We start from the raw sequence: 16513 nt of genomic DNA, 5'->3' as shown, positions 1-16513 counted from the left end.
CATATTTTCTGTTTCTTCATTTTCTTTGATTCTCTGTGTAGGTTTCTGTGCATTAGATGAAACAGCCACATCTCCAAGTCTTGAAGTGGGTATTTCTTAGTGGCTCCCAGTAGTTGAGGGTGTGCCAACACTTGTCATTGTCCTGGGGGGGGGGGGGAGGCGGGGATGGGGGGAGAGTGTGATCTCAGTGTGACCTAGATTCAGGCGGATTGGAGGCTGAAACAAAAGGAAGCAGCATCTAAAATACGTAAATAGATCTCTTTCCGGGAAAGACTGGGAGATGTGCATTTCTGTCTGCTGTCTCTTCTCTGAGCCCTGGGAGGATGGCCATGGTAAGTCCTCATGGGCCCATTAAGAATTGTTTCTTTGCTACAGTCTTGTGGGTCTCATGGATGTTAGTCCCTAATAACTTTAAGAGCTGGGTATTTTGGGGGCCCATCTCTCAAATGGAAGTCTTAAAAGTTGGGGTGCTAGATGTGTCTAAACCCTTCACTCCTCAGGGAGAACCTAAGAGTTGAATTCCCTCCTGATTTTATGTTGCTGTGATGGGGGTGAAGGTTATGGCAATAAAGTGTCTCAGCCTTTTTTACCCACTCATGTGGGTATTGTCTTGTTCACCCAATGTGTAGGAGTCACTCAGCTGGATTTCTTTCAGAGGGAATTTCTTTGTTGATAGGTATAGGTTTGGTATGTCTGTGTGATGAGGTAAGTTTGGGGCCTCGTATGTCACAATCTTGGACCAGAACCTCAATAACTCACATTTTATATTTTTAGCCATGAATTCTTCTCTGATTTCCACGTTCATTGAGCTCCACCACTTCTCCTCTTTTACATCTCAGAAAGCTCCCACACTTGCCTCAAAACATTATTTTTTTAAATGACACATTTAGGAGTAGTGAATCAGGTCAAAGACAACAAGTCACCTGCTATTCCTCCCTTTTTCTCAAATCTAATCCAACAGCATGTCTTAATAACTCTAGCTTTAAAATATATCCCCCAAATTATTACTTTCACTATATCATGTCCAAGTAACCATGACTTCTTGCCCAGACTCCTGCAAAATCTGCTTCATTGTTTCTATTCTTGCCCTTTTGACATTTTTTTTCTCCAGAAAACAGTCTTCTAAAAGCCAAAAAATCAAATCCTTTCACTCCATTCTTGAAATTTCTGATCACTCTCAGACAAAAATCCAAATTTCTTAACAAGGCCTACAAAGCCTTGTGTGGTCTGGAGCCTGGCTGTCTCTCCTCCATACTCCTGTATTCCTCTTCCCTCCTCCATTACTCATTTTGCTCCAATAACACTGGCTTTCTCTGTAACAAGTCAAGGTGTTTACTATCTCAGGGCCTTTGTACTTGCTCTTCTCTTTGTTCAGATATTTTTTTCCCTCTAGGTAGGGTACCTACATAAAAAACAGCATGCTCAGTTACATTTGAATTTCAGATAAAAAGAAAACTAATTGTTTGTTAGTTTAAACATATCTCAAATATCTCACAAATAGAAGAGCAGTCTGATACATAGTAAGTGTACAGTAAGTACTTAATAAATGAATAGTTGGTGCTCAATAAAGTAGCCATATATTAATTGGTTAGAAACACCACAAACATACAATACTAACTTAAAGGCTTGTCATTTCACCAGGAGGGTGCCCCAGTTCTAGTTAAGTATTAATTTGATAGAATGGAAATTTATCACACAAACAAGACCCATTAATATATTCAGGATACATTTTGTCAAATAAATTCTTATTAATGTAAAATACATTTTTATATTCTAGAAATGTATTATGGAAAGAAAAATATTCTCTCTGGCTTGATTCCATTGTTTATATTTTTAGTTATTCCCCCCCCCCCCGGTTTCATTTCCTCTGTGTGATGATGAGATATGTCTGTTTCAGGCTGGTAGGTGGTAGTTTAGATAAGTTATTCGGAGTCCCTGAATTCTGTAAGTTGATTCACAATGAAAAGTCTGCCTCTTCAGTTTCCTGATCATGGTTTCTCATGTGTTTTGCATGGGAAACCACATTTACCAAGACTTGAAATTTAGAAATAAATTTTCCCAAGAGAAAAGTTTTTGGTTATTTGGCTGAGAGGTTTGTATTCTTTCTCTTCTAAATTATAATCATCATTAAATTTCTTTCAAAAGGCAAATCACTGGTGAAGGCATCCAGCAAATGATGGCTAACTTTTGGATTTAGATATGTTTGCACTTAAGTCATCCATTACAGCTTCAAGAAAATCTATATTTAAAATTATTTAGGCAGGTGGATACTATACAGTAATGCTTTTAATAGGAATAAAATCCCTAACAAATATTTTTTTCTCCTACATAGCACCTTAACACACCTCATTAACTCTTGAGGTAGGTTGCATATTTGTTTAACTATTTCAATGTATGTGTGCATATATATATATATATATATATATATATATATATATATGTAGTGAATTTCTTCAATGGCACATATTATTGGCATGCTTTAGTTTCTTCTTTGATAAAATTTTCATTTATTTGTTTGTTTATCTTTTGTTCTTTACCACTTAGTCTTCAAAAAGCACTTATCAAAAGGTCTCATTTGAATACTTGTATTCTGATGAAGTCCTCATGTTTTGGGTCTTCATAATTATGTACCTATAATTATATCTTTTTTGGATTCCACAGAATATAAGGATCCCAGCTTTAGACAGAGTCACTTTTTAAATGCTTAGCGTTATCACCGTTTACAAAGTGACACCATCACTCTAGCTTTCCTAATCTATCACAATTTCCTAGTTATAACCAGACTAACATTGTGGCTTAAACTTGGATCTTTATTGGTCCTCAATATGGGGAACAACTGTCAACTAACCTCTCAGTTTTATTTTTGGAATATTTTGTTATTTCTTTCAATTTTCTATTGTTTCAGAGAAAATTCTTCCTTTGATATCATCATAGCAATACTCAAATTGCACAGACCAGATTCAATGTTCCACACTGATAAATGTGTTTTTAAATCACCAACCTAAGTCTTATTAATGCAAAATATATGCCATTTACTTATCTTCTTAAGACTATTCATTATATATTCCTCAAGGACACAATAGTATCAAGGAATCCCAAATATGCTCTTTTTATCTTTTAAAAATTATTTCATGAAAATGTATTTATTCCATTCAGTTGGGTCCGTAGTGATATTTGTTTTCTTGGTAAATTGATAGTTATGGTGAGAAATAAAAATATCATCATAGGAAAATTCAAAATTATATTTTTTGGGGGGTCTTAGGTGAAAAAAAAAAGTTACCTATAGATTTTTAAGGTAAAAGTAAAATGGGAAGTGACCTATTCAAAAGGATGTTGACATGCATTTTTTCATCTAGTTGGAAGCCTATAAATCTTATCTAAAAATTCTGTGATTGAGAGAAGTAAACTTTTGAAAGTATAGTAAATTTTTATACTATTCTTCACCTATAGAATATAATGTAACAACTTTTTACCCATAAGCTTCAGTTTAGTCATTAATATTACAATTACAATTAGGGACAGGTATAGAAAATATGATTTTGCAACACTTTAAATATATAAATGGTATGATTACCTATGTAATTTTCTTTAAGCAATCCCTTCTTTAAGGGATCAATGATATTTCAAATAGCTACCTATATATCAATTAAAAATGTTTGTAGAGAGGGATTATTTAATTTTGGTCTTTTTAAAGTATTAAAACCACCTAGGTTTCCTTCACTTGGAATTTTTACTGTGAAAACCATTATTTTATTATCCCAGAACAAATTTAATTGTTTTCTGAAACTCCCTCTGCTACTCCACTTTTTTCCTCCTCTGATAAGCTCACTCTATTCATAGTAATGACCACATCTCCATCTAGTGGTTTCCTAATCAATGAATACCTGGACAACAATGAAGAAAGAACACAACAAAAGTTGCTCTAGTAACAACAATCGTGGTGATTCCAGAGAACCAGAAAAGAAACTGCAAAACCGTAAGTGGAACCCTGAACACAAGCTCAGGCCCTAGACACCTATTTAGTCATATTCCTTATAAAATTCAGAAGTTTGTCAAAAGGCTATCAAATAATGACAATGTTGCCCTAGATAATGTAAGTAATATTAAGTAAAACAAACTTAGAAATTTAAAGCACTTATACTAAAACATTTTAGTAAGAACATCAATATTTTGGTAGGAAAAATCTAAAACGTTGTTTAAACCATATTTGTTTATAAAAGAAAAGAAAAAGTAGAATGATTGAGTTATTAAACAAAACTGAAATGATTCATTAATTTTATGTTAGCATCTTTTGAAAATAAATTGAGATGACCAGCTCTACAGATTATCTTTAGTATATTTTTCTTTAGTAAGTAAGACATCATGAAGAATGTATAATTTTTTTCCACATTGACTTAATCTTTATAACAAATCCTATGAGAATATACTGATTTTTAAATAACTGTAGGATGCTGTTATGTTCTGTTTAAGATGAAAAACTTTTGCAACATTTGAAATTAGCTATTTGCAAAACATTTGTGCTAGGATTTTAATAATCTGGTTTCAAGACAGTTGTGATAGTGCACGTAGGGATATGGATTATTATTATTATTTTTTTTTTAATTTCAAGCCAAACACAAAAACAAAGAAAAATTAGAGAAAGTGACTGACCATCCACACCACATGAAAACTTGCAGTAAAATGAAGATAGGAGCTGACATCATGGTACAGGCACGATTCGGTGTGCATATAAGTTGATCCTATTAATAACGGGCAAAGTAGCAAGTACAGGAAAAAGACAGAAAACACAGGAAAGAAGACACACAAGATGAGATTTCATGCAATTTGCTGGCAGTGGGCAGTTTATGTGAGCCTCCATGCAGAGCCGATTTACAGCGACCATTGCAAATAAGCATTACCAAGATATTATTAGTACATGAAGCTACTGAGCAAGAGATGTACTTTCACACACAATCAATTGCTGTAGAATTTATAGGAACTTGAATATTGGAAACTTTCTGTATTTTCAAATCTTTTTAATGCCTCAATCAAAAAGAGTCTCCCAGGGTGAAAATATTTTGAGAATAGGGTTTTTATATGATCTTTAAAGCGCATCTGCATGAATTTAACCTCAGGCAAAGAGCTGATGAGTGAAGTTTCCCTACGAGCAAACACTACCCTTAGGCCCACTTGCAACATCCTTTGGGGAATGATTTGACATGGGCAAAGCTCCTGAAGGTGTAGTAGAAAAAGCCGCAGAAGTCCTCAGACCTGAATTTTCAGACTTGAATTTTAAGTCTAACTGGGTTAATGAAAAAGAAAATCACCTGCAACTTTGAATAACTTTCCCCATCAAAGAAGAATGAGCAATTGTCCTCACAGGGATAAGAGATTTCCTTGCTAAAACATCTTGCTTTTTTAGCCTTATTCACCATCACTGATTTTATTCCTTTTTTGCTCCAATTCTGATTTGTATTATCAAATTGCATAGTATATGTTTATGGAAATGCCTTATTTTTTTCTGGGACAAATGTGACAATGTGTATTGGAGTAAATAAGTACATAATAGGTAAAATAGGTAAGTCTATTCTAAATAAATACATAACAACCTCTATTAATGCACATTAATCAACAGATGATCTGACATGTTTTTAGAATAAACCATTCCTAAGACGATAATGGTCTGTGTTTGCACGCTCATCAGTGTGTGCAAGCCACTCAATGTAAAGGCACACTTTGATGAATATTATATTTAAAATTAGTTTTTAAATGTGGGCAGGCATTTTGTAGTTTTTGTTTGAGAATAAAGTTTCTTAGTAAAATCATTTGAAAAGCATAAAGCTGATTACAGACCCAGTAAGTCAGAGTAGTGTTTGTTAGAGGAAGACAGCTGGCCTATAAGAAAATCAGTAGTTGTGTTTAAATAACATACATTTAACATGCTTTGTGAAATTTTATCAACTTAATTGATTTGGACTAATTTCAAAGAATATAAAAATAATACAGTTAAGAATATAATATAAATCTAACATATGAGAGACTCAGAAATCATGTAAAAAAAGGTAGACATACAAAACAGTAGCTGTTTAACAGGTTTTTAAATACCCTGAATAAGGACTAAAGACAAACTGAAAAAAGTAACTTTAATACGTTCAAGACTGAATGTAAACAAAGGTAGGCAACTCATATACTGTAAGCCAGTTACTATATATGAGGAAGTTTTTAAAATCATCCGATTTGTAACCTTAGCTTATTAGTAAATTAATTGGAATTGTGTTTGAAAGTACAATTTCTGTGGGAAGGACAGAAAGAAGAAGCAACTGTTAAGCTTATGCGGACCATGAAAAATATTGAAATGAAAACTCTTGTTTACCAGCAAGTACATCATGTTAATGAGAAACACTATGGTTAAGACATCATGTTTCAGTTAAAATTGCAATTTGTCTCTTTAAATTCTTGTGGCCAATGACCATTGAGCTATAGTATTTAATACAGTAAATATTTGTTCTTACCAGGACATTGTTATCAAAGCAGACATCCGGCCCTTTTCGGTATCTGGGTTGCTTAACCATATCACAAGGATCTGGACCATCGGCTAAAGAAACTCGTTAAGGAATATGAGGTTATTTGTTTACACATCCTTAAAGAAAGACAGTGCAATATATTTATTTTCCAAAGCAAGTACGAGATACCTATACAATTACTCTGGTCCAACACAACCAGTTCAAGTACTTAGAAATTTAAGGAACTAAACTGCTACAAATTTTCTCTTGTTAGATTAAGAGCTGCATGAAGAGATCAACTTTAAAAATTTTTACTGTATACAGTTCCTGGCACATAGCAAGTGCTCAATAAATATTTGTAGCATATAAGTGAACAAAATGTACAAATGATGCAGAGGATTACGTTGGGTCATACTTGCAAAAAAACAGCACAAGGGAGGACCTATGTGTAACCTATTTAGTAAGAAAAGTAAACTAATTTCTAATAAACGACAATTCTAAACACAGGCGAGAACTTTTTTTTTTTTTTTTTTCCAAAATACGGCATGGGTAAATGCAAAAATTATAGGCATTCTACAGAACCTCTGCCTAAAATGTTTTAATAGTCATTGTACATCACTTCATATGTTTACCAACAGAAGTAGTTCTGGTGTTACTGACATTGCAGTTGTAGTATAGGACAAGATTTCCTTCCTTTTTAAGGCTGAATAATATTTCATTGTATGTATATACCATATCTGACTACATTTTGGATGACTGACTATTGACAGCTTTCAAGCCACAACACTCTTGTGGGGACAGAGCCCCAAAGAGCAGTTTCCAGGCTCTTGGCCTCACGTAGAAAGGTGCTGGCTCAGGTAGTAAATGACCATCAAATGTGATTGGATGGCCATCAGCTATGGTTAGTTGGCCGTCAGCTGTAACCAGTGAGCCATTGGCCACTAATATAACTGCTGTGGCTACGCTAGCAGAAAATGAGGGCTAGCAAGAAGATGGTGGCTGAGCCTGCAAGCAGCGCAGTGAGGGTTGCGAACAGTGTGGCTTCTGCTTCCTGTTTCTCCAACCCAGCCGCCAGAGAGACTATAGTGGGATGACTCCCCTATCTATGGCTCTGTGGGTGGTCCTTTTTGGGCTCACCATATCCTGAGTTCTTATGTGGGGAGCGGGAGCAGAGACCCCCGCATGACACCCTGCACAACAACTCCCTATTTCCTTCTGTCCCACATCAAGACAAGCAGATAGGGAAGTTCAAGTGTTTCCTCCTTTGGCGCCACTTGGAAATTTGAGACATGCAAGCCCCAGCCAGCACAGGTACCCAGCACCACTCCTGAACCACCAGAAAAGCCCAAGCTAGTTGCTACTCCCTGTTCTCTCAAGCCACTTTCCAATCTCCTTGGGAACCTGCGTTGCTCTCTCCACAAAGCCTCATTATGCAAGTAAGCAAATAAGAAACTTTTCATATTCTTTTGGTGCACGTGTAGTATCATTAGTCTTAACATGGAAACCAAATTTTGCATGAGGTGTCCATTCTGCCTCCTTGAGGTGATCACTCTATTTTTCTTTTTATGAGCGTAAGCACTTGACAAGGTTAAGCATGCATTACTTTAAGATGGTTTTTCCATTCCAAACCTCTCTGATGTCAAAGGATACAAGTCTGCTCTGCCTGTATGAGCAGTCGGGTGTCACAGGGACAAGTCCCTTTGCTCTCAACCATTATGAATACTAAGTTGGTGTTCATAAGTTTTTCTACATGAAAGATCCTGCAAAATAAATATTTAAAAAAAATACAAGAATATTATCTTTTGGGAATGAAATAAATTTCTTTAAAAAATTCTTACATATTAAAATGAAAGACAAAGTATGACATCACTAACAAACAGTAAGACAGAATGAGAATGATTTTAGAGATAGATTACTGTGCTTTATTTATTAGTTTGCACATCTTACCTCTCTCAAATGAATACTAAAATATTGCAACAGACGTATTCAGTGTGTTTATGTGTTAGTCTTCACTGTTTCATTGTTGAATCTCACAGAAAAAAGTGTTTGATTTTACATGTTTAAGGAATTGAGGTCTTTATCACTGGAAATATGCCAAGGTTGCCTTATTTTACAGACAAGAAAACTAGGAGCACAAAAAAAGCTAAGCATCTTGCCCTAACTAATGGCAGAATAAAGTCTAGATCAGAGCTGTTCCGCAAACTTTCTGTGAAGATGGAAATGTTTCCTGCTTTATTCAGTATGGTAAACAATAGCCAAGTAAGGGTATTGAGTGCCTGAAATGTGACTAGTGTGACTGAGACACACAATCTTCATATTAATTGTAACTGAAAGAGCCACCTGTGGCAGTAACTAACTACTGAATCGGACAATACAGATATAGACAAAATCAAGGTCTGTATTCCATGCAGTTTTTTTCCACACCTTATGCCGTTTCTGCCATGTTTAGCAACTGAGATAAAAATGTCAATCTGTCATTAAACAGTAATTTCTTTATGATTATATATTTTCAAAGAAGTGTGAAATTCTTGCTTTTTTCCCCATTGAAATTGGGACACAAGGAAAAAGCAAATCAAAAGAAACCATGGTTCAACTTAATACTTTGGTTATACTGATTTTCACAATTTAATTTAGTCAACTTTCAAAGCATACATTGCTATTACTGTGTATCAATTAATGAAAGGCCAAATAATTGTGAAACTGTTTCTGATATACCCATTAAACATACTACCATATTGTTTCTCGAAGTTGATAGCCTAATACATTAATCTCTAAACGAGATGGGCTGCATTTTTCTTGAATTCATGCCTGATTCTCCTCCCCTTTCTGCTCCTTTTCATACCCTCTACCTTCCCTTAGGACATAGAGATTTGCTGAAGTCAGTCATAAAATCACATTGATCACATCTATTAAAAATCCATACTAGTTTCATTTAACCCATTCCTGAAAATATTTTTTAATAGTTGCAGACTTCTTTTCTGAAAGCCTAGCAACTAACCATCCCAGCCCTTTCACATGCTCAGATTACCTCATCTCCTCATATTTCCTCTTCTCTATGTTAACATTTCTTCTAGAATAACCTGCCCCAACTTCCTAAAAACAAAGTATCCCAACTCTTTGCTTTATGAGCTGTGCCTTTCTGCTCTGTTCTCAGGTATCCTGTGACATGGATTATCACTTTCGTCTCAAAACTTCAAAAATCCACACCGTGCCTTTCTTCTCTTACAACAAAATTGCATCCCATTACAACAAAATTAAATTCTCTACCTTTCAAAAAATTTTCAAGATGTTTTATGGATATTGATGACTAACATTAACTTTGATTTTAGGAAATGATATTTTCTCCTAGTTCTTTCAATTTCAAATCAAATATATCTTCAGCACAAATTTCAGTGAAAAGCAGAAGTGAAACATCACTGAATATTTTTTATAAACCTGTTTAGTAACCATGTAAAAAAAAATCATATTTTTGGCTGAGAATTACTTAGACTTACTAATGGAATTAATCTTATTAGAATGAATATACTGCAATTTTTTTCTATATTACAAACATTTTAATATAGGTTCTTTTAGACAAAAAAATACATTAAAATATAATCAGATTTCTCTGTGTTCTGCCTAAAAGTGGGTACGGATTTCTTGATCATATAATATTACAATTGAAGGGATTATAAGTTATCAAAGTTAGAGTTAATTTTAAAAATTTAAAATTTTAAAAATCTACAGAGAAACTCAAGATCTCTGATGTTTTCAACCTAAAACAGTTACTTATCTCTCTCAGACTGAAACAGTAATCTCCATTATTTTCCATAAAGATTATAAATGTGAGTACAATTTTTAGTGAAGTAGGACTAGTCCAGAAATGAAGAAACAAATTACCTGGAACAGTTTCCGCAGTCTAATACACCACTGAATGATTTACTATCATTATCGAAGAAATACTGGGTTTGTTCAGTAATGCAACTCTGTTTTGACAGAGAGGATGTAAAATCATCGTCTTCCATCTCAACTGTGGAGAAACAAAGACCACCATTATGAGGGGACATTATAGGCATTTCCCCAGAGCCTTTGTTTCTCTAGAGCAAAACAAATGTATAAGAATAGGCACCCTGATTGGCTTGTTTACTGCTGTGTAATATACTGGCAGCCCATAATAGGTACCCAATAAACATCAATAACATAAATTAATTCAAATACTTAGTAGCTATTAAATAGAGTCCAATGTGACAGAGGATAGTTTCTAAAGTATCAGGAAAGTTTTGACAAAACTATTTTAACTTACGCGTCTCAAATGAATGATATCTCTTCTCTCTCTCTCTCTCTCTCACACACACACACACAGAAACACACACACACACACACACACACACTTTCTCACTGAGTTTCCTGAACTCAGCACATCCAAAAATAAAATTTTAGTTGTTATTATGACAATACCTGAGCATTTACGTACCTGCTTCAAGAAGTCGTGGGAAGGTCAAACTTAGGAGAAATTGCTGTAGAATTGACCTGAATTTTAAATGTGAACAATTATGATAAAAATCTAGATAATATCTTTGATAAATCATATAACAAAAACTTGCATATTTTTGCATATACACAAAAACATTTCTTTTTCATCTGTTTGGAAAAAGATTGTGAATTTGCTAATAAAAGGTTTAGGTGCAAGCACTTCCACATAAGTATTTTTTAAAGTACACAAAACGTAAATATTTTCTTGTTAAAGAAGTCATGAAAACAGATGTGTTTAGGACCAATGAGTGACACATATGTGGGAAGGGGCCTAAGATGAAATGAGAGTCTGCAGAAGTGGTAACTCTCAGAGGGAGAATGTCAACATTTCATTTTGTAGTTTTCAACTTAGGGTTTTCTCCTTATTTTAGTTTTTAAAACTCTGTGGAAGAAAAATCCCCCAAAACAAACAAAAATGACTCCATGTGTGCCACGGGTTTACAAACTATTCACTTTACAACACAGAATGTATTAGTAAATACATAATGTAACATTCAATAAATAAAATATACATATTATATATAGGGAACATGATACATTCCAGTTTTATAATAAATGACAAGCAAGCCAAATATTAGTGTAGAATCATCTGGAACTGAGTTTAATTTAAAAAAAAAGGCAGGTGGTGGGAAGGGAGGAAGGACATACTCTGGACAGAAAATAACATAAAGGCAATCAAGTATTTCAGGTCACTACGAGATGTAGAAAACCAGTGTAGATTGATATATAAATATCAGTCATGACACAAAGCACCAATAGCACAATTTATTTTTTTCAGAAAATACAGGATTTTTAATCTAAAATCTTTGTGACGTTATAATCATTAGTTTTAGCTGGGAAAGCCTCAACATCAAATGGATGTTAGAGATTAACCTACATGGAAGAAAGCTTGGACAATACAGTAGGGCATTGATCATAAGAAAGATAAGTAGGAAGGAGGTAAGAGAGGGAGGAGAGAATGGATCCCAGACACAACAGGAAGATTAGTTACTTGATTGACGAGAACCAAACAATGACAAATTTGATCTTCCAGACTTTCCAGTGTCTCAATAGGCAGTTTAAATGTCTTATTTTCATAGGTGGAAGGGTATAGGTGTGTGGGTGAAAGAGGTAGGAGGACAGAATCAATAAAAACAAAGAATTAGATCCATTTCAGCAATATGATGCCTCTAAAGCGATGCCAGCCTTTGTATGAATAGTAAAGAGGTAGAAAGACGAGTCATCATGTCACATCAAAGCATTGATTAATGAAGACATCTAACTTAGATATTGAAGGCAATACATAGTATAGATCAATACACCTAATATTTAAGGAATTGTGTATATTATAATGAAAAAACACAAATGAAAAGACTTTCAACAGGTCCGTAGGAAAAAAGAAGGCTCTGAATCGGCTGAAGTTTGTTTGCATGAGCATAACGTTGTTTTCATATTAAAAAAACTGAATAATTGTAACATTTTCCAGTGATTATTTAGGAAGAACTATTTATAAATATTACCAATGTGTGCTACAGGAAATGAAAAAAAGTAACTTTGATAATAATTATTTACATGTTGCAAAATCTGTATTTTCATCCAATTCTTTACTATTTCCCAATACCTTTCTCTCATTACCAACAAAAATACAATTTTGACTTACCAGGCAGCTGCAGTGGCCCACCAGCCAATGTGTAATATGTCTGTTATTGATGGCTATAAAATATAATTAAAACGTCATTTCATTAATGTACACTGAGTATCCCTGGGAGAAGGAGGGCTGATGGGGTGCTACTGACCACATATGCCGAGCGATGCCCTGCTCCTTGTTTTGGTGCAGCTCCGGGCTCACACACTGACTGATAATCATAAGATTTGTTAAAAGCATACACCGATATATTAACCAGGTGTCTCATCAAACTGGGATCAATCTCTCCAAAAAATCTTCCAATCTGGTATAGATAAAATACAGTAAAATATAGTTTCAAATTAAAGTCAGATATTAACACCTGAACCAGCACAATGAAAAGACATAATACAAAGAAGCTGTGTACTGCAGCTACTCAGGAGCTTTAAAACAAAACTAAGTAATAAATCAGTATATGACACTCGGAAAGAACTCAAATGAGCTTAGCTGTTCTCATTACTCAGATGCTCTGTGTGAAATTTGTGGAAGGAATGGACACTGTTTACTAAGCATTAAGGTCACAATCAAATGCCTCCTGGGGAGAAGTATCATAAATGAGAGAAATGGGTGGTACTAAAAACAAGATATGAACTTGTAGGGACTGTGATGAAAGGGAGTGAGTCCCATCTACAGGGGCGACCCTGAACTCCCGCCCATAAACATTGTCGGCTAGGAACAAGATACTTTTGGTGTTGAGCAATATTTTCTTTTTCTTTGTTTTCAAAGACAAGCCAGAAATGTAGAATCAGAAATGAAATTAGCTGGCAACGAATTCTATGTGAACCAAAGCCTATGTGCTGCCAATTTGCAAATTTGGGATTAGAAACTTCAGTTGTTTCCAACTAGCCACATATTAAATTAGACATTATCAACTGATAAATGTTGAAGATATGGATATTTTCTAAATTTACAGGAGATCAAAAACAAAAAAGTTCATGTCAAGTTAAGATCCTTAGCTGTATGTTTTAACAGTAACTGAGAGTACCAGAAAGTAAACTCAACTAACAAACATAAGAAAAACTAGATTTAGGATGAATTTCTTAATGATTTTACTTTATTAAGCACTTTAAATTTATGACAGAAATACAGCTCAGAGGTTTCTATAATGGTGGGAAGGAGTTTTGTGATGCTGATCAGGAAAACAAACTTTGGAAACCCTAATTCTTCCCATTTGGGGTACGTACCTGGTTAGTATAATCATCATGATTTGCCATCAAAAGGAACCCACCATCATCTAGAATCACACAGTCCATGACCTATCAAAATAAAAATAACTATTAACACATTTTTAGAAAGGTTAGGTGGTTGTATTATCCTTACTCTATTATATGAGATGATTATAACAACAAAAATAGGAGAAAAAAAATGAATGACTATATCTTCTCTTGAACGTGTATATATATATATATATACGTTCAAGAGATTCTGATGAAATAAATTAAGGACATGCATAGATTCCTGTCAAATCCACAGAGCTTGGTATTCCACTACCATCTATATAGTTAAAACGGCCAACTCAGTCTGAGGAAATCATAAGAAAAAAATCAGAATTAATCTTTTTGCCACTCCAAAGTCATCTAAATGATTCAGTAAGTTGGATAGATTGACATATTTAATAATGTATAAATATTTTATTATTTTAAACAGAAACTTAAGATTTTGACAAAGATATTTTTAAAAGTAAATTTTCGTCAACGTACTTCAGTCTTAAACAAAACAAAACAAAATAAAAACCGGCAGCCTGAGGATACTTACACTATTTTATATTAAAACTATTTGGTTGCATAATTTGAGATTTAAAAGAAAAAGCAAAACAAGGAATGTCCATGACATAACTGAGAAAAAAAATCATTCATCCTGAAATACAGAATAAATTCCCACCCAGCTTAAATTCATGAATTAATTTAATAATTTTTATTGTATAATTCACAATTTAAAATGTTGTTTTCAGAGTTGGGGGCATATGCATATAAAGACTATGTAAAATGGATAAACTACAAAAATAATTAAAATTATTGGCTTAAAATTTTGCAGAACTAGAAATGACAAGGTGATATGAGCCCTCTGCTTCCCTTGGAAATACACACACATACACACACACACACACACACACACACACACACACACACACACAAGAGGCCCAGAAGAAAACAGTGGAATTCATTTTTCTTTATTCATTCTTGGAATAACTCATCTAGTATCATTCTTAAAACATCTTTAACGTTTGAACAAAGAAAGTCCACTTTGCTTTTTCAATTTCTCAAACGGAAGTAAAATAGAAGGAAATGTAAAATCCAGTCCATGTTAATGGAACTTTATAATAAATTATATAATTCTTAGGTTTAGTTAAAAATTTTTCTCATCACTGAAAATACAGTGTTGAACAAATTCGGAGAACGTGCAAAAGATAAGGGAAGACTGAACCAACAAGGACACTTTAGTTAGAAAATTCCATCCAGGAACACAGGTAAAGATAAATGTGTATAGAATAATCTAACATAATTGAGATTAATGAAAATACAGTTCATATTTGTATGGCTCTTTTTATACCTTCCCATAATATAGAATTATTTAAAAAAAATAGAAGCATTTAAGGTTAGGAATTAAAAGCATATAATTCATATTCTTATCTATGAATTAGTTCGCAACTCCATTGATTAATATTTTTAGCTTTCAATTAAAATTTCCTGCATCTTTTTTTATCATTAAAGTCTTACCAAGAGTAATAAAAATAAAAATAAATAAAAATTAAAAATTTTCACTAAAGAGTTTTCTTACATCACTGTTTCTTTTGCAGTCACAAACTGGACCAGCACACTGGAAGACAAAATGCAATTGTCACCTCAGGTTTTTTTAAATTTGGATTTTAATTATATCATACTATTACCATATTACAACTAGAAATCTTAGAATAATTAATCTAGTATAAAAATAAGACTAAATAAGTCTATTCCATAATAAAAAGATAATAGGTTTACCTTGAAAAATTAGACATCAATTAATAGATAGCTAAATTAGCATTTCAAATTATAGCATTGAAATATTTTTCTTTTTATTACATGTTAATTGATTAAACAAAAAAAAATCTCTGAAAAATAGGAATCCATAATTCTGTTTCAATGTAGTTGTACTGAAAATTTATTTTTCCTCCATATAAGAACTTTATTTTTACTTTTTAAGATTTCTTATTTGAGATTATTAAATATAGCATAAGAAGTTTTCTTAATTATCTTACCGGATCCCTGATTGATGTTTTGGTGAAATTCTCTATCCAGGAATTTACATCAATTTTTATTCCAACAACTGGAAAATTATGTAAAGAAAAATTGACAAAACATTAAAAAATGTAGCTATGATTCTTACATATCTATTTTTTCTCTCACATTTGAAAATTCCTGAGTAGGTAAAGGTACAAGTTTCTTGAGATAAAAGAGAAAAATAAAATCTATTTAATTTAAGCTGTACATTGAAAAGTTGATTCAAATTAATTTAAAAGCCTGCGATTTCAGTTAGCTGAAATAAATATTTGCTAGGTAAGGTAAATTAGGTAATTTGTACAAAAGCATTAAATTTGGGTTTAATATAATGTTTATTACAGAGATATAGTTCTTGGAGTTTTCATTAAGAAGTAATGCTAATGGCTCTTAACCTTTACATAAACTTCATTTATAGTCACAACACAAGTTTATTTATTTGCCACAACCTGGACAATTAACTAATCTAGATAGTTACCAAAAACACAGTGATAGTATTAGGAATAGCTTCGTAAATATGGCATCGTTCAAGCAGAATGGTTTAAGAGGCTTCCCTAACCTCACCAATGCATGAATCGGTACTTAAGAAATGTTTATTGAAG

The 16513-nt window shown here is 33.3% G+C and overlaps 1 protein-coding gene across 7 annotated transcripts in view; it reads right to left on the bottom strand.

Moving 5' to 3' along the window:
* The window catches only part of CACNA2D1 (calcium voltage-gated channel auxiliary subunit alpha2delta 1), a 462827-nt gene that overhangs the window by 13296 nt on the left and 433018 nt on the right, over window positions 1-16513 (bottom strand). For all 7 annotated transcript variants that reach the window (XM_019746896.3, XM_019746894.3, XM_019746897.3 and 4 more), the window contains 9 exons: window positions 15893-15960; window positions 15436-15474; window positions 13842-13913; window positions 12770-12922; window positions 12634-12686; window positions 10936-10991; window positions 10362-10491; window positions 8133-8242; window positions 6492-6574 (listed from right to left, as the gene is read on the bottom strand). In XM_019746896.3, coding sequence (XP_019602455.1) covers window positions 6492-6574; window positions 8133-8242; window positions 10362-10491; window positions 10936-10991; window positions 12634-12686; window positions 12770-12922; window positions 13842-13913; window positions 15436-15474; window positions 15893-15960 — 764 coding nt within the window. The remainder of the gene's footprint in view (window positions 1-6491; window positions 6575-8132; window positions 8243-10361; window positions 10492-10935; window positions 10992-12633; window positions 12687-12769; window positions 12923-13841; window positions 13914-15435; window positions 15475-15892; window positions 15961-16513) is intronic.

The sequence above is a fragment of the Rhinolophus sinicus genome, chromosome 4 (genome assembly GCF_057876585.1).
Source record: "Rhinolophus sinicus isolate RSI-liver-muscle chromosome 4, RSI-T2T, whole genome shotgun sequence".
Lineage (NCBI taxonomy): Eukaryota > Metazoa > Chordata > Mammalia > Chiroptera > Rhinolophidae > Rhinolophus > Rhinolophus sinicus.
This window is presented reverse-complemented; position numbering and strand designations above follow the sequence as displayed.